We start from the raw sequence: 17,489 nt of genomic DNA on the forward strand, positions 1-17,489 counted from the left end.
TTCTTGTATATCTACTAGTATTGGTAGTTTTAAATTTGTGTGAATGGCAAACTAACGTTTGCTTGACCCTACAACAAAACTGTTATTTTGTTGTAACCCCTAATATATGGTATTTTAACATGTAACTATTAGGTTATCATGCTAGCGAGCTAATGATTGACAGTGAACTTGATAGCGCTATCTAGTTGGCCTACTTTGCACCTTCCACATTATTGGCATCAGGTTCTTGTCTTCTTTAGAAACAATTTTCTTATTAAGATTATCACCATTTAAAAAAGAAAAAGTAACTCAAATCATTTATTCAGTATTTTGATGAAAGGAGGAAGTACTATTAACATAAGTTTACACAGCAAAAAATAAATCATGTTACTTCATTAATTGTGTTTGGCCACAAAAGAGAGAGAGTTCATAATAACCATTTTCATTCCATTCTTCCCAAATCTCAACGCAAGTCGTTCCAGAACTTAAAATAAGAGCTTCTGCATTTCATGGCAGACATTAGTCCGTAGGTTGAGCTGAAGACCTCAGCCTTTGATGACGGCGATGGGCCTCAGTTTGATGGCCTTCTTGCTGATCCCAGCATCGTGGCACGTGTTCACCACGTCCGTCACGTTCTTGTACGACTCGGGCGCCTGAAGGCACGACGGTGGCCATGAAAACACGTTCAGAAGCAGACGTTAAAAAAAACAAGCCTCACCTCCTCCATCACCAGTTTAGGTGAAGCCACGCGGATGGCGATGCCTTTGTCGGCCAGTTTGTCCAGAACGTCCTGGAAGTCCAGGTTTCTCCTGGACTTGGCTCGAGAGAGAGCGCGACCCTGAGAGAAAGAATTACATTCTCAACATGTCGGCGTATTATTGGTCCTGAAACTGAAGCAGCTTTTCTTCCATCATCATCATCATCATCTACAAGGCAAGCGACCCTCACAAAGTCTGAGAGAATTGTTTTTGTTTTTTTACTTTGATACATTTTTTAATTAATCATATCTTTTCAGTGTTTACTTTTTTGTTAATTACATCACATTAGTTTAACCAGTAACAGAAACACCTCTTTATCATTTTGTTTTTTATAAATTGTACCGATTCTCAGAAGGAAATTAAAAAAAAACTATCATCGTAAAAAAATTACATTTAAAGAACTTGTAATTAGCACTCCAGTTTCCTCCCACAGTCCAAAAACATAGAGGTTGATTGGAAAAAAATGAAGAAATGTGTGTGTCTTTTGCCGTGTCTCAAATCGCATACTTGCGTACTCAAAGTTAGTATTTTTTGTGCGCAAGTGTTGTTTCAATTCTTAGAATGCAAAATTGAGTGCGCCATGCACTAAATTAGCGTACTAAAACGCTGTATGGGTCGATGGACACTATCTACGCTAAACGGCCGCCATCTTAATGACGTTTTAAAAGGATACGTCATACACACACTTACAGGTCCATTTTCAGCAGCAGTAGAAGGATAAACACGTCTTCAGTGCTGATACCAGCGTAAATATCTCACCAATATTTCGATTCTCATATTTTTTCTTTATTTCTTTTTCCAAACTTGCAAAACGTGCTGCCAGAAGGTGTCGGCGATAGCGTTCAAACAGCTGGTTGATACCATTGTTAAATAGTAGTAGAAGAAGAAGCCGTCATGTGATCTCCTGTTAGTGTGTAGCAACAGTGTTTGATTTGAAACATACTATCTGTGGAGAATTTGCGTACTAGTATCTAGTATGTACACTATCCTGATGCATACTAACTTCTAGTATACTAAGAGAAGAATGCGATTTGAGTCACAGCATGAGTGTTGCCTGCGTCAGATGACATCCTGTCCAGGGTGTCCCCCGCCTCTCGCCCTTAGATACTGGGATAGGCCTAATTGTGTCATATTTCTATGTTCTGCACCTGTATTAAGATTATATTTCAGTTGTAAGTATCTGGATGAAAAACTATTGAAATTGTGAATTTAAAAGTGAAATTAATATCAAATTAGTAATTAAGTAATGACATATTAACCCCTTTTATAATGTTGTGACCACATTTCTTTGTGGCCCTATTTGCAGCACTTTTTTCCCCCCTAAAACCATGTAATTTACTTAATTTCTTCCCCAAAAATCTTAAGTTTCTTATACACATCAGCCCCTCACTGCAGAGTTTAATAATAATTATAATAATAATAGTAATAATAATGTTTACAACAATGCTGCTCAGAAAAAAACAGTTGATTTCCGGCCAGTATCGAGAGAGCCTCACCGCTCCGTGACAGGTGGTCCCGAACGTCTCCGTCATTCCTTGTTCAGTTCCCGTCAAGACGTAGCTGCAGGTTCCCATCGTCCCGCCGATCAGCACCGGCTGACCTGTGAGCTGATCCCACACAAGTAGGTTTAGCTGCGTCGGTCACGTGACCACGGCGGCGGCGACGGACAGACCTGGTAGTCGACGGGGATCAGGGGGTGATGAGGCGGGAAGGCCCTCGTGGAGCCCTTGCGGTGAACCAGCAGCGTCCTCTGCTTGCCGTCCACCATGTGCTCCTCCACTTTGGCGATGTTGTGCGACACGTCGTAGATGACGTGCATGTCCAGGTCGTCCGGGGTCGTGTTGAATACCTTGGAGAACGCCTGGAATAGTTGAGCATCAACCGTTAGTTCGACATGACGTACGAGTCGTAAACATCTTAAAACACGTGCACCTGTCGGGTGAGGAAGGTCATGGACGAGCGGTTGACCCAGGCGTAGTTTCCTGCCGCCGCCATGCCCTTCAGGTAGTCCTGACCCTCCTGAGATGTGATGCGAGCGCAAGCCAGCTGCCGGTCGTTCACCGTGATCTTGTCGCGGTTCATGGCCTTCTCCATGGCAACCAGGGCGTCTGTCAATCACAGCGAGAACATCGGTGTAAGTAGCAAGAAAAGGACTTTGTTTAAGGTAAAGGTTTCTTTTTTTACAATATCGGACATACAAAAAAAATTTAATAAATCATTTTTAAATTTAAATGTTGAATCTGTTGTGTGTTGTTTTTTAAAAATAATTGAAAAAATGTTATACTTTCAAGATGATTCTTTAAAAACATATTTGATATTTTTACACTCAGTCAGTCATGTGACACGCAGACGATCACATTACAAAGTAAAAGCTCGGTCACTGGTGGTGACACCATTATTCCAACAATTTTATATTGAATTTAAAAGACAAAGAATTTGAAAATATTAAATTTATAAAATGTATTTTTATATAGTGGAATATGAATATGTATAAAACGTTTTTAATTAATGTGATTATGAAAAAAAAAAGTCCAATAAAAAAATATTTTGATATTATAATGTAATCATTAAACAAAAACAAATTCCACCTTCAATAAATAAGCTATTGAATAAAAATGAAAATAAAATAATTAATGCTTTTAAAAAAAACAAAACATTTTAATTAAAAACAAGTTCAACATTTTGAATGTTTAATTCAAAATTCTGATGACACCAACATATTTCTAACCAGCCGTTAATCAGTCGACAACAGCGCCTACCTGTGGCCACCTGGTGTCCCAGCCCTCTGCTGCCGCTGTGGATCATGACGCACACCTGGCCTTTGTGGTCGATGCCCATCTTCTTAGCAGCGTAATCGTTGTAGATCTCGTCCACCACCTGGATCTCAGCGTAGTGGTTCCCAGCTCCCAGAGTTCCCAGCTTTAAAAACATAAAAACATCGTGGGAAGCGAAACGGAAAAAATAAAACAGGATTTAGTCAAAAACTAGAATCTTGATCTTGGGGAAAAACTGCAAGATAACCTGATAATCTCATGACATTTTAATAACCTTTTATTGACGATCCTGCAGGATTTGACATTTAAAGTGAAAGTCAACTCCTCAAAGGTTTATCCTCCTTAGAAAACACTAAAATAACTGCACTCACTGACTGTGAATAATACATGCATTACTACATTTTAACGTGGAACTGTACAAACTTATAAACCGGAGCACAAGTTTAACTATTAAATAGTCATGGAACCAGAATAAGATAGTTATTAAGAGGTAAACTGGACTGAAATAGTTGCTGGCGTTGTACCTGTGGTAGTCCTCTCTTCTTGGCCTTCGAGGACACTTTGTTGGGGTCGGCCTGGAGCATCCTGCCGTACTCCTCACAGTGCTCCTTGTCTTCTGCCCATGCATATCCCTCCCTCAAGGACCAGTCCACGCCCATCTCCAGAGCCTCCTCTAGATCCCTGCACACCCAGAAGCGGCGATGAGGACAAAACATGAAAGAGGTTCGGGATCTTTTTCTCAACCCACTTTGCCGCCATAGGGATGACTCCCTTAGAACCGACGCCCACGGGGATGTGGTCGAACAGGGACTGGGCCAGTTGCTCCTTCACCGGTTGAACGTCTCGCTCGTCCAGGTTGGTCCGTAACAAACGGACTCCGCAGTTGATGTCAAAACCAACACCACCTGTGAGAACAGAATTGTTTTATTAAACATTTAGTCGTCTTTTCCAACTGGGCAGCAGGTAAAGTAGGGCTGAAACTAGCGAGTGTGATAAGATATCGATCCATTTAAATATTGAGATACAGTGGTCTCTCGCTATAACGCCGTTCACCTATCGTGGCCTCATGGATTTTTTGTAAGTTTGCATGCTTTTTTTTTTTACAGTGTAAAGTATGAAAGAGTATTGTGTTTGGCGAAGTGACGCCAGAACAAACAGGCACCGTCAGAGGCAACTGTGAAATACACATTTCTGGTAATAATTGATTATTAAATTTGTTAAAAACATTTGGGCTTGAAAACAGGTTTTGATATTTGGTTTCATTTACTTGTGTTGTAGTTGTTTGTTTTTCTTTATCTGCGAAAGTTACATTTTGAGAGTGTTTAAATAAGGGGAAAAGTGAGAAAGTGTTAATGCCCGTCTGAGGAAAGCGTACAAAAGTGTGTGGTTAGTGTTTTTACTGCATTAAAACATGTATAATAATTGTAAAAAATAAAGCTGATTACTTTGCAGATCTCGTCTATTGTGGGTTATTGTTAATAAACGATAAACGAGGGACCACTGTATTACTTTTCCCAACACTATCAATGTTTAAAGGCACAGTATTGATGTTTTCTTTAATAAACTTCAATAAAATGTGTCTAAAATAAACTCTTTTTTTACAATTAACATGCAAACATTTGCTCCGTTTATTCATTTTTGGGTTGGAATTAAATTTGTCTCTAGACGACATCTGCCATTACGTCCTCTACATCTAAAGGAACCATCAAGTCCCAAGAGAGCCCAGTGATGACTGAGGACGAGAGGATACAGCCAAGGAAGTCAGCTTCCTTGGCGAAAGTCATTTGGCCTGTAAATTCGGCAATACCAGAGTCAAGTACTCGACAATACTACCAATGTGTCGGTATCGTTTCTATAGAAACACGATAAATTGTGTCATAGCCAGTGTATCGTGATACTCATCGATTTCTGCCGATGCCGTCACGGTCAGTCACACACCTGGAGAGACGACGGCGTCGGGATTATTCATATCAAAAGCCGCCATGTTTCCGATCGCAAATCCATATCCAGAGTGGACGTCAGGTAAACCGATGGATCTCTGTTGAGTCAAGTTGATTTATCAGTGCTTGATCCCAAAATCAACTCAGTGGAATCAAAGCGTCGACTCACGTGGACGATTCCGGGCAGAGCTGCGACATTCCCGATCTGTTTCATGGCAGGAAGAAATCCACCCACACCTGAGAAGAGGTAAAAAATTAAATCTCAGAATTTACCGACAGGAGCGATGACTGGACACTGACCTCCTCCTCGACAGGCGTTCCTCAACTCCTCGAACATCAGCTTCTCCAGAGGGTCGTTCACGTAGAAGATTCCCTCCACCTTGAACACAAACACATTTACATTTTGATAAACTTAAAGGATAGAACATGAAAGTCCTGGTAAGGTTTAGGGTGGATCCAGTCTTTGGCAAATAAACAATAGATGATGATTCAGCTTTATTTCAGTGTCTGAATCAACCCTAACTGTGGGATAGGAAAGGGATATATCGCTGTTTAAACTGATGTATTAAGGTTTAAAACAAACAAACACTGTTCATTGATCAGGTGTCAGATGTGTCAAAATGTGTATCATGCAACTGTCAATCAAAACTCATTTCAACCATGGAAGTAAAATACTTTTTTATTAATATAAACGACACAATTGACTATAAACATATCTTGGATGTAAAGAAGTTTCGTGGTTCCTGCTCTGTATTTTAAAACAGTCCTGATTTAGCCCAACATGTGCGACCAGATATTGCTGTAAACGTCACAAGCTAACATGTTAGCCACATCATAGCTCTCACCTGCATGTTGGGAACGAAACCCTTTTTAATCCTCCAGCAGTTCCCGGCCAACTTTTCCAAATACTGGAGCTCGTCATTGTAGCTTCGACTCATATTTTTTCTCTAGATGTTGAGCAGCTTTAATAGGAGTTTAGTGAGAACAAACCGGCTGCTTTAAGTGACAAGAGGCAGCAGTCAGTGCGCTACGGAAGCCGGCGAGGACCATTGTAAGACAGTGCGCAAACAAATCCAGGAACAAAAACGAAAAAAAGCCTTGATAGTCGGTTTTTATTTTATTTTATTTTATTTTTTAATTTAGGTTCTTTGTGTAAAGCACAGCAACTTAAAAATTGTTATAGTTAAGTGCGTCACATAAGAAGCAATGAGGCGCCTTCAGAATAAAAGCCAGTACAATTAAGTAAGAAGTAATCTGAAAGGATTTTTTTTTTTTTTCGTAAAGAAAATGTTTACATTTATTTTACAATCAATAATTTTACATGAAATATTTCATTTTATATCTAATTTGAGAGGAAGTGTCACACTGTCTATACAAGCTTTTCCTTTTGTAGGGCCGTCATGTGATGCAAGGATAGTTTTCCTTCTTCAGTATTTTCCGACAGGGATTATGAGAGTGATCTCTCCTTATAACTGACCCTGGTCTGGAAAAGCGCTATATAAATACAAATTACTTACTTACTTACTTACTTATAAGCCTTTCTTGAATATCACTTAGTAAGTAGTAAGTATAGTAAGTAAGTAAGTAAGTAATATTTGTATAGCGCCTTTCTAGACCAGGGTCACAAAGCGCTTTTACAATCAAAAACAATACACATTTAAAGTACAGGCTTTAAAAGGCCAAGATAACATAGAAACCAATATAACAGCCCAAATACAATTAAGAAATATCCTGCACAAATAAAAGTGTCTTGAGATGTTTCTTGAAGGAGTCAGTAGATCATCAAACACAGAGGAAGATCGTTCCAAAGCTTAGGAGCAACAGCCTGAAAAGATTTCTCTCCTCTGGTCCTGAACCGTGTTCAGGAACCATAAGTAGATTCTGATCCACAGACCTCAGAGCCCGAGCTGGGGTGTAAGGCTGGATCAGATCACTGATGTAAGGAGGAGTCTGACCATGAATAGATCTGAAAGTAAGAACCAGAATTTTAAAATTGATCCTGAAAGAAACTGGAAGCCAGTGAAGAGTTTTAAGGATCGGAGAAATGTGAGTTCTTCTACTAGAGCGAGTCAGAATTCTTGCTGCAGTGTTTTGTATTAGCTCTAGGCGAGACAACTCCTTCTTGTTTAGACACGAAAATAAGGTAAGGTAAGGTAGAACTTTGTTGATCCCTCAGGAGGTCTCCTGAAAACTGTAACTAAAATATGTTACTATCAAAATCATAGTAAAGTTATCTTAATACTCTTAACGAAAAATAAGCCCAAAGAAAAACAGGCCTCTGCAAATCTCAATCACAACAATCCTCTTTATGTTTATGACATTCATGAACCTCATTGGTTCTTCTTCTTTTTCCTGAAACCTCCATCTCAACCAGAAACCCTCCAGATTGTATAACACTGACCAGCCTTTGTAAAGTACTTTAATCTTTTCTAAATATCCGATGATGCAAGATGATTGGTTAAGAGAGTTGCTTTCATGTCTTTCATACTCATCATGCTGATAATGCAACAATTAAAATTTATATAGCCAAGTATTTAAAATTGGTGGCTCACTAAATATTTATGTAACTTTACAGAGCGAACTCAGATTGGAACTTGACTGAAAGTGAACGAAAGAGAGAGCAGAAAGCAACATCCCACTCTACAATGATGGTAAATAATTTCCTGTTCATAATGTATATCCAACACTTCTGAAATAACATGTGGATTTTATTGAGCATATTTGTTCATCTGTTAGCAAAATTGACCTGGTGTTCTGTAGTTCGATCAAGTTTATTACCTTTTAGCATATATTTTATGGAGTATTGTTATAATAGTTTAGGCGCTTTGTGACCCTGGTCTGGGAAAGCGCTGTATAAATAACTATTACTTACTTACTTTATTTAATGGCTTCTAAGTGCTTAAATGTCGACAGTCGACTCGCTAAAATAAATAACTTTCCATACAACGCAGGGGACAAAATACAAGTTTGCTAGGTAATATAATTTTCACAGATTAGCTTTTTCACAAGCAAGTTTATTTCCTTACCAGGGAACCTATTGTTTGCCACGAACACTCACGTTAGTTTATTTATTTCATTTTGTGATGTTTAAAAACATAGTATTTAATGAGCTTCTTAATGTTAATTAATGAGAAACAACAAACTGAAATATACAGGGAATTATGCCTAAATTAAAATTTGTACTACCACTTTTGTCTGTTGAATTAACTTCCTTATTCTCACATTTATTAAGTTTTCTGAATTGTGGTAACTATCATTATATATATATATATATATATATATATATATATATATATATATATATATATATATATTTACGGATGTTGCGTAATACAGTAATTAGTGGAAACAAACATGTGGGAAAAAAATTGAATTAATAGATTATATTTATTTACATTTGATTGTATTTCCATTGGTATTTATGCACCCTTTTTCTCTTTCGATTTAATCTGATAAAAGTTTAATAGAAGATACTAGTATGTTGTTTTAAAAATAAAACGAGGAGTTTCCTTTTTTCTTTTATATGCTTTCTTTGGGGGGGCATATGCTTTTATTCTGAAAGCAAGCCGGAAAGTGTGTTACTAGTGTCGTTAGAGCGGCGACATCTTGACAGTGATGTGACATATAAACAGAAAGACAGCGTGGAAATCATCACACAAAGTGTTGCATGTAAGTGTTTTTAAATGTCGATGCTTCAGGAACATCTTAAGATGGAAAGTTTAAGAATAAGTGCTGCTGATAAAGTGAGCCTGATAGCTTCACTGCGTTAGCTTCCCTTTCAACGGCGTGTTCTGCAGAAACGAAAACGAAATTAGTTGAATAAACTTTTTAGACGAAAAGTATACAAACTATTTTACTCCTTAATATTAAAAATATCCAAGACAAACGCAACGTATAAAGACAGTTGACACATTTTAAAAGTGGCGTACTTTGAATCTATGACTCATCAATTCTGCTATTTCAGAATATTATGAACGTTTTTAAGCCTTTTTATAACTTCTTTGAACTCATGGAAGTCTGTCACAAACACGTGGAAATAGGAATGTAGCTCAAAAGTAACACCTCCAGTTGTAAAGCTATAATACAATATTTAGTTTATTTAAATTATCCTGACATCTATATTACATGTCAATTCTTGTATAAGTTGTTAATGATCCAAATGTTAAACATTGATAGAACTTTTAAATACGTTTATTCTCCTGATAAATACAAAACCGATCCTTGATGACATTGGTTTTTTTCATTTGTCTTTACAGAATGAAATTGAAACTGCGACTCAACAAGCGGTCTTGCAGGGTTGAAGTCCCTGGACCAGAACCAAGTCTGAACGATCTCATCGACCACATCAAGCAGGAGGTGTTGACCTCTGTGGGGCTCAGGTCAGACGCCTTGTTATCACCCAACTTTAACTTTTTGGAGGTTAAACAATTGGGATAAAGTTTTTGGAATGGTGAATGTGATCATTATGACAGGGTTTAAGTTTTAATCACCATCTAAACTACTATATTATCTTCATAATCAGGTCTCAACTCAAAATATTTTCAATTTTATTTTTTTATTTTCAAGACTAGCTTTTGAATAGCATAGTTTTGAATATTTACAATGGAACTTTCTGCTCTACGGTGTAAACATCAACAGTTTTCTGATGCGTAATCCATGCACTAAGAGGCTACAGAATATCAGCTACAAGTGATTACTTTGTGAATATTTATTCTACATGTTTAAATCAATTGTAAGAAAAGCAGCCTCTCATAAATCCTCTTTTCCATTTCTCATCCAGTCCAGAAACCGACTTCAGTCTTTCTCTGAATGGCTCTGAAATCCTGACCGACACCGGACAAAATCTTTCTTCCTTCGGTGTGGTGTCTGGAGATCTTATCTACGTGATCCTGCCAGACGCTGCCCCCAAAGACGCAGCAGATCCCAGTGCTGCACCAGTGGAGGGAGCTGTGGTTGAGATGTCCTCTACAGTGGACGACCAGAGCCTGCAGGGAGCCTCACAGTCAGAGGAGCGTGGACCCCCGACAGATGTAAGACCTCAATGTTTTGACGTGTAATGTTTGTACGATTGATTAAACGATCCATCTCAAGCAATTACAAAGACTATCCTGGAGGTAAAGATGGACATCACATTTTTATTTTGCAATGTCAATATTCAATATAGAGTAAATTGGTCTTTGATGACTTAATGACTATAGAATTTAAAACAAGGGTTTCATCCTTTTACCTTTGATTCCAAGTTAAATCACCTTGTCAATACGTGGCAGTTATTCTACATCACTTTGAGTCATCGCCTATGACGTAAATTTCAAGACAAAAACGACAACCTTGTATAAATAACTCCAAAATAAAACAAGAAAGGTAGTATTTAAGATACTTACCATAACAAACTATCACTCCTAGACTTTTATTACTTTTATCTGACAATTGACAAGGTATTTCAGCAAGTGTGGTTGGACTGTACATTCCAATCCTCGCGGTTTACAGTGAGACTTAAATGACAAAAAAGTAACCATTATTATGCAGACTAGCTTCCTTACTATAATTAAATAATATTTGAGTAAAAACATTCTATAACCCTCAAGTCAACGCTGCTTTCTCTCTTTAAAGTATATACTTTTTTTAGTATTGTTTTGATTGTTTAAGCGCTTTGTGACCCTGGTCTGGAAAAGCGCTATATAAATAAATATTACTTACTTACTTACTTACTTACTCTTACCACCTCCCTGTGAACTCATCATTAAACCATATTTTCGTCAGATGTTCCAGGGAGAAAAAACCTTCAAGTATTAACGGTAGTTTGAAATGTGCATGGGCAGGATTATCAATAAAGGTTTGAAAAAGCTTTCCAAAAGATTTATTATACTTTATAAACTTCATAAAATGACATGCAAACTTTTAAATCAAGTCTACTGTTGCTCTGCGGTTATTTTATTTATTATATACATGTGTATTTCTCTTCTAAGCACATTTCTATGAGTAAAAAAAGGAGATTATTAGACATTCAAAACTGATGAAAAATGTCGTTTTTGTTCAGCACCAGCCCAGCAGCAGCACCTCATCCTATCAGTGGGAAGTCATGAGACCGTCCACTTCCAGAGTCCACACCAGCTCGTGGTTTCCGATCCTGTGCTGCGAGGCGGCCGACGGCGAAGCTCCGCTTCCTCTGCAGCTCCTGTATCGTAAGGCGCTCGTGGAAAGTCCCGTCGAAGCCCTGGTGGTGGCGATCAACCTTCTGATGCTGGAAACTGGCTTCACGGTAAAAAAGGAAACATGTCATAGGAGTACTCTGTGAGTACTTGTGTTGGTGTTGAACTCTGTGTTTCTACCAGGGAAGCTCAGCGAGCGCTGATGAGATGCCGGACAGCTGGAGGGCGAAGGGTAAACCCTACAAACTATCCTACCATCACCATCTGTGTGAGAACACTCCGGTCAAGCTGGTCGCTCTCCCTATGGGCCCCATGCTGTTCATCCACGGTAACATTATAGCAAATGGATCTTTATTAGGCTTCATACTTTCACGATGACAATTGTATACAGGTAGTCTGTTTTGTTTTTAATCCATTGCTGTGGTATGTTGTATATATGTTAACTGTCTTTGTCCAATTTTTTAAAGAAAAGTTGCATTTATTCAACATTACTGTGGGTTAACAACAGTTCATTTAGAAAAAAGATTTGCTCAAATATAGTCGCGGGAACAAATGGTTTATTTACCAAACTCTCTCTAACATAAGTACACGTCTGATTGGTTATTATTTTTTACATCAAAATGTATATATAAATAATATTTCTTAACAAGCTTATTATTTACTACAATGTCATTTTTTAAGTTTTTTGAAACCCTCTGTATAATTGTTGACATTAATAAGCTTATGTTCCTTATATTATCCTAAATACTGACGTATTTATAGGTCACTATATCAACATGAACATCAATTTACTTTGATTTGAGCTATCCATCTGATGGGCCAATGACTCAATACAAGCACAAAATGTGTTTTGTAAGGATTCAGTAAACAATGAGACCCAGCAGCGAAAGACGATCATTCATTGAGTTGATATTTAAAATTTAATTTAAGTGGTTTTAATTCAATTCCCAATAATGAACGGAAAACACTTAAAATAAAAGCAAAACTATGGCGTAATTTCTCAACAATATACACAAAGTCCACAGATTCCGTTCTTCCAACATTAAGTCCAATGAATATAAATGGGGAAAGACGAGACGAGTGGAAGCGAGACGAACGAGCTGATGCTGGTCTACAGAAAATCTGGCGTTTAAATAGGGCCGGGCTGATTTCTTTGATCGCTGACAGTTCTGCGTCTCTGCCAAACCCTGTCAGAAAACCCCATCGACTGTCGACAACAGAGCAAGGCAAAAAGGCCTAAACATGAAGTACCAGTACAAAACAAAACAGAAGAAGATCGTGACTTGCTTCAAACCTGTTTTCTGACATACTTACTCTTTCTTTCTCAACTGTGTTTGTCATGCTGGAAGCCAGGGAGGTTCGTTCACCTCGACAGAGAGCCAAACACAAGGGTTCCCACCAACACATTTGTCCTCGGGCCTAGATAACACAAGGGTTCAATTATTGTACAAAAAAAAACAGGGTAACTCTTGAAAGATGTGCAGGTGAATCTGGTCTGTGTTTTGGTAGCAGAAAGCCCGGATCTCTCTTTTATTTTCTGTTGTATTTTTGTATGTGGTGTAAACATTTGTTTGTCAAATCCTGTCAGCCTTGGCAGTGAACGGTTAACTTAATAAAACAGTTAACCATGTGATAACCTGTGGCTGCTGCTCAACCATTGGTCTGAACATCTTCTTCTTCTGTCCAGCGTCAATAAAGGCCAACTCCGTGGACATCACTCGCAAACTCTGCCTGGATCCCATGGACTTCTTGACGAACAAGTGGCCAGGTCAGCTCGGCTCACCGACCCGTTCGCTCGCGGAGAAGCTCGTGTTCTTAACTTCCTTTTATCGTCTCAGGAGAAAACACGGCTGCGGCTTTCAAAGACCTCAAGCGGTTGTCTCAGATGTTTAAGGACAAGCTGGCGTACCCTCTGATCGCAGTCACCAGAGAAGGTAGGTTGCGTTCAAAAAGGTCACGGTCTTCTCAAAGCTTTCAAAAAGGAGCTCAAGTGTTTGATGTCCGTTCCCAGCTCTGTGTCTGCCGGTGGTGTTCGGCCTGACGGCTCTCCCTCCGGAGGTCCTCCTGAGGATACTCCGGCAGCTGGACGTGAAGTCCGTGGTCAGGTTGTCGGCCGTCTGCAAGTACCTCAACACCTGGACGTCAGATTCCATGTTGTGGAGCTACTTGTGCCACAGAGACCTTAAAAGTGAGAAGGCTCGAAGGTTCTCCGTCTGGAGAGAAATCACTGAAATTTTTTTTTTTCCTTGTCCAGAATTAAAACCCGACCAGGGCAGAAACCCCGACTGGAAAGAGGTTTGTTCATCTTCATACCTATAGGACCTGACGTGCTTGTTGAATCTGAAGCCAGACGACTTTACACGACTATAATTGTTCTCTAAACATCTGCAAACTCTCGCCATCTTGATCTTATGCAGCGTCAGTTATGCTGCGAGACGTTTTATTTAGAGCAAAGCTGCTGCTCGAGGTGATACTTCTGTTTTTAGAGGCTCCTCTCTCACTTATGGTCGAGCAACGAGTTGTTGTTTCAAATCCTTTAACTCGTGATTGTAGTTATTTACGGCATGATTGTTTTAGGTTTTACGACTGTAGACTTTTTTAAATATTCGCCCGTTTTTCCATTTTATTGTCAATATATAGTGAAGACACTGTATTGTAATGCTGATTTGAAAAAGGCCACTAGAGGGCGCTCTCTGCTTTATAATCTTTGGCTCTGATCGACTAACTCAATGAAACCTGGAATGGTTTTCAAACTAAGAGTGCCATCTAGTGGCCTTTCAAAAACTAAGGCTCTGTATCATGACACTGTATCTCTGACACACAGTTGTTTCATGAGGCCTCATCACCATCCAGCAGTTATTCAACATTACTTTGTATTGTTTTTTTAAACTTTATAATGACATTTTCAACAGCTTAACAGCAAAAGAATAACTGCAGTTCTAATAACTTTTCGTCTTGGTCTCGCTGAACTCATTACAGCTATGACAGCAGTTTCTGACTACTTTGTAACACGGTAATAACTGTGAAATGACATAAATAATCAAACTGAGATAATGGTTTTACACCCTGAACTATTTGACAAGGTAACAAAAAAAAAAAGTTTTTTACTCTTGTTCTATTATTTGTTTATCAAATATCCAGGTGTTTTTAGCTGCTTTGTTAGGACTTGAAACAATTCCTGAACTGTAACTAGTCGAGTGAGACTCGAGTTAAAAATGTCCTGACAGTCCTTAACTCGGGCGAGGACACCAAGTCTCACTCCCTCTCATTGAACTCATCACTGCAGCTGCACGCATTGAGGAATTTTCTTAACCCCCTTTTGAGTTGTCTCTGGGTCAAGGTGAACAACCTCCACCACTGACCAAGAGTCAATACAAGGGATACCTCATACATATTTGTTTTCCGTGACTTAACCCTGAGGTAACACGAGGGTTAAGGCCAAACCAGCATAGTTACCGTTATAATAATGTAATAAGTGTCTGTTCTTCAGGTCTACAAAGCTCATTACAGAAGACGACAAAGTTTCTCGTTCCCGATGGCGACCCCGATGCAGCCGCCCTTCCCTCTCCTGCCGAACCCCCTCCAGCCGTTTCCATTCCAGCCCCTCCCATTCCAGCCCCTCCCATTCCAGCCCCTCCCTCTGGGCGACCCCCTGGTGCCCATCTTCGACCCGCCCCTGTTCGACCCCTTCCACCCGCTGCCCGATCCGCTACAGCCTCTGTTCGACCCCCTCAACCCGATCCTCGACCCCCTCAACCCGATCCTCGACCCCCGTCCTCGCGTAGACCTCATCCACCCTTTACCCAACCGGGGCAGACACCCCTTCTCGGGCATCCGGCGGGGTCAAGGACACGGGTGGCAGAGACAAGGCTTCAGATGAGGAGGAGGCTTGTGGTGACTTTTGTGTAAAGTTTTAATAAACAGTTGACCAAATATGACCCAGTATTTCCATCTTTACCAACATGTTTGACAAAAGAGCCACTTATTAAACTTATAAACTGATCATGTTTCTTACAGCTTACTATTATAATTTTGTTTAATTATTTATTACTTATTCTACCTTTATCTATTCTTTTCTTCTTTATTCTCCTAATTTGCTGTATTTGTCCTTAAAATAAAATAAAAGGAAATGTTAATTTATTTCCATTTCTTCATTTCTATTTTTACCATCTTATGATAACACTTTGAAATATTCTTTCTTCTATTTCCGCTCAATAATGACGAGTCAAAATTGTTTTTCGTTGAATGTCTCTTACTGTAGGTTGTGGTTGAGATATAGATATTTCCAGGAAGATCGTGGGGTTATCTTTCAAAAGGCCACAAAAGTTTTCAGGGAACTCTCAGATAAGAGAGGCAGCAAAAACAATGACGTCATGTTGTCTGTGAACAAAGGAGGCGCTTGTTTTTCTCACCCGTCACTCACATGAAGGAGGTGCTTAGTTTAGAACATGGGATTATTGAAGAAAAGTCGTTTTTTCTCGATCTTTCACGTTTTTGCTTTATTATAGGTGTATTGTTTTAACGTGGCGATGTATGTACGTATTGACAACGGCAATATATAATATACGACAATTATTTTTAGAGAAAGGTTTGTTTATAATGTGTTACCCCCGCACTGTTTACTCAACGATATTATCTTCCTGAATTTAAACGAGTTAATATTTACAGATAAAGACGATAGATAATTAGGTTTACTTTTCCAGTTTATTCAATCATATGTGTGAGTACATCTCAGAGATGGACATAAAATAACATTTTTTTAAGGTTGGTTCATTATTATCTAGAAAGAGAAGAGTGAAAAGTTTACACCAAAATAAAATATATTTAAAATAATGTATGTAAAAAAATACATGTATTATAGATTGTGTTTACTTAATACTGTATGAAATGTATAAAGACAAAATTTTCTTTCCTCGGATTGATTTTTCATAAATAAGATTAATTCATTTTTACATGTCTTTCAAAAAATTCAATGTTTTCTTGTCCTTAAATTCTTCCCAACTTGACACTATAAGTTCTTTATTTAATTTACTTTAAAATATCCACACTTGACATTACAGTTGTCAAGTTAAAATGTCCAATCCTGTGTTGAGGGATGGTAAAGGTGATTAAGGTTAACAAAGCTAATAACATGTCTAACTCAAAACTAAAAAAGGAAAACAAAGCATATTAAACAAAACCTCGGTTTGAATCAGATGCTATTTATAACTTAAGGACGGGCATTAATTGTGATATTTCAAAGAATAACTTGTACTTTTATGGTTGTTTTTAAAAATATACTTTTAATTATACAATGAATAATTTGAATAAATATCTTTGTTTTATTTAATAATATCAAAATTGGTTCCAGTGCTTTTTTTCCTGACAATGGTGACAAATAGAATTTGATAACATTATTAACACTGTAAATATGTCATTATAATCAATGCTACATTAAAATCATGAGTAGTTAACATCATTACCAGGAGGTGACTAGGATCTGTACCCTGAGTTACTCTTAATGCTTTGTTTCATTCCCTAAATGATTATTCTGGAACACTCCAACGTTCAAGCATTATTCACAGACATGCTTCCTCTTAGGTCGCTGGAAAATATGCACGAAGGGTTGATGATGGTTTCAGATTCATGACATGCAGGATGTGAGGCATCAATCCACACTGAACACAGCTCCGGTGGATCCCACCTTCAGGTTTTTAACCTTACATTTCATACACGTATGTTAATGAAATATATACATTAACGATGTTTAGTGACGTGCATTTTAATATGAACTATTAAAATATGAAGTATGATATACTTGTTATCTTAAGAAAACAGTAAGAGGCGTTTCTTTATGAAAATAACTAACCTTTTAAGGGTTTTTTTTAGGATCAGAATGAACATTTTACA

The 17,489-nt window shown here is 38.3% G+C and overlaps 2 protein-coding genes across 3 annotated transcripts; one reads left to right on the plus strand and one right to left on the minus strand.

Annotated features, from left to right (window-relative positions):
• Nucleotides 1–283: 283 nt before the first annotated feature.
• rtcb (RNA 2',3'-cyclic phosphate and 5'-OH ligase) lies at nt 284–6,482 on the minus strand. The gene is made up of 12 exons (XM_087786940.1): nt 6,297–6,482; nt 5,752–5,830; nt 5,621–5,688; nt 5,450–5,549; nt 4,260–4,416; nt 4,036–4,192; nt 3,497–3,656; nt 2,670–2,845; nt 2,410–2,598; nt 2,234–2,344; nt 698–817; nt 284–632 (listed from the first exon to the last, which is right to left on the minus strand). Exons 1-12 carry the CDS (start codon nt 6,387–6,389, stop codon nt 525–527), a joined length of 1,518 nt encoding a protein of 505 aa, XP_087643066.1. The 5' UTR covers nt 6,390–6,482; the 3' UTR covers nt 284–524.
• A 1,490-nt stretch (nt 6,483–7,972) lies between these two features.
• fbxo7 (F-box protein 7) lies at nt 7,973–15,538 on the plus strand. Of its 2 annotated transcripts, none has more exons than XM_087786942.1 (10): nt 7,973–8,102; nt 9,708–9,830; nt 10,232–10,481; nt 11,489–11,710; nt 11,784–11,928; nt 13,288–13,368; nt 13,439–13,534; nt 13,612–13,788; nt 13,855–13,895; nt 15,091–15,538. In XM_087786942.1, the coding sequence occupies exons 2-10, from the start codon at nt 9,709–9,711 to the stop codon at nt 15,478–15,480; spliced, it is 1,524 nt and encodes a 507-aa protein (XP_087643068.1). In that variant the 5' UTR covers nt 7,973–8,102; nt 9,708; the 3' UTR covers nt 15,481–15,538. The 2 variants fall into 2 exon arrangements, with proteins under 2 accessions (XP_087643068.1, XP_087643067.1); XM_087786941.1 differs by lacking the exon at nt 7,973–8,102 and adding an exon at nt 9,019–9,120.
• The last annotated feature ends 1,951 nt before the right edge of the window (nt 15,539–17,489 follow it).

Source organism: Callionymus lyra, chromosome 3 (assembly GCF_982586985.1).
Source record: "Callionymus lyra chromosome 3, fCalLyr1.hap1.1, whole genome shotgun sequence".
NCBI lineage: Eukaryota > Metazoa > Chordata > Actinopteri > Syngnathiformes > Callionymidae > Callionymus > Callionymus lyra.

Bases quoted from the DNA above. Each gene is read 5' to 3' on its own strand.
- fbxo7 (XM_087786942.1), top strand. From the start codon at position 9,709: ATGAAATTGAAACTGCGACTCAACAAGCGGTCTTGCAGGGTTGAAGTC. The intron at 9,831-10,231 runs GTCAGACGCCTT...TTTCTCATCCAG, and splicing joins TTGACCTCTGTGGGGCTCAG to TCCAGAAACCGACTTCAGTC. The intron at 13,535-13,611 runs GTAGGTTGCGTT...GTCCGTTCCCAG, and splicing joins GATCGCAGTCACCAGAGAAG to CTCTGTGTCTGCCGGTGGTG.
- rtcb (XM_087786940.1), bottom strand. From the start codon at position 6,389: ATGAGTCGAAGCTACAATGACGAGCTCCAGTATTTGGAAAAGTTGGCC. The intron at 5,689-5,751 runs GTCAGTGTCCAG...ACCTCTTCTCAG, and splicing joins GAACGCCTGTCGAGGAGGAG to GTGTGGGTGGATTTCTTCCT. The intron at 633-697 runs GTGAGGCTTGTT...TCGTGCCTTCAG, and splicing joins CTAAACTGGTGATGGAGGAG to GCGCCCGAGTCGTACAAGAA.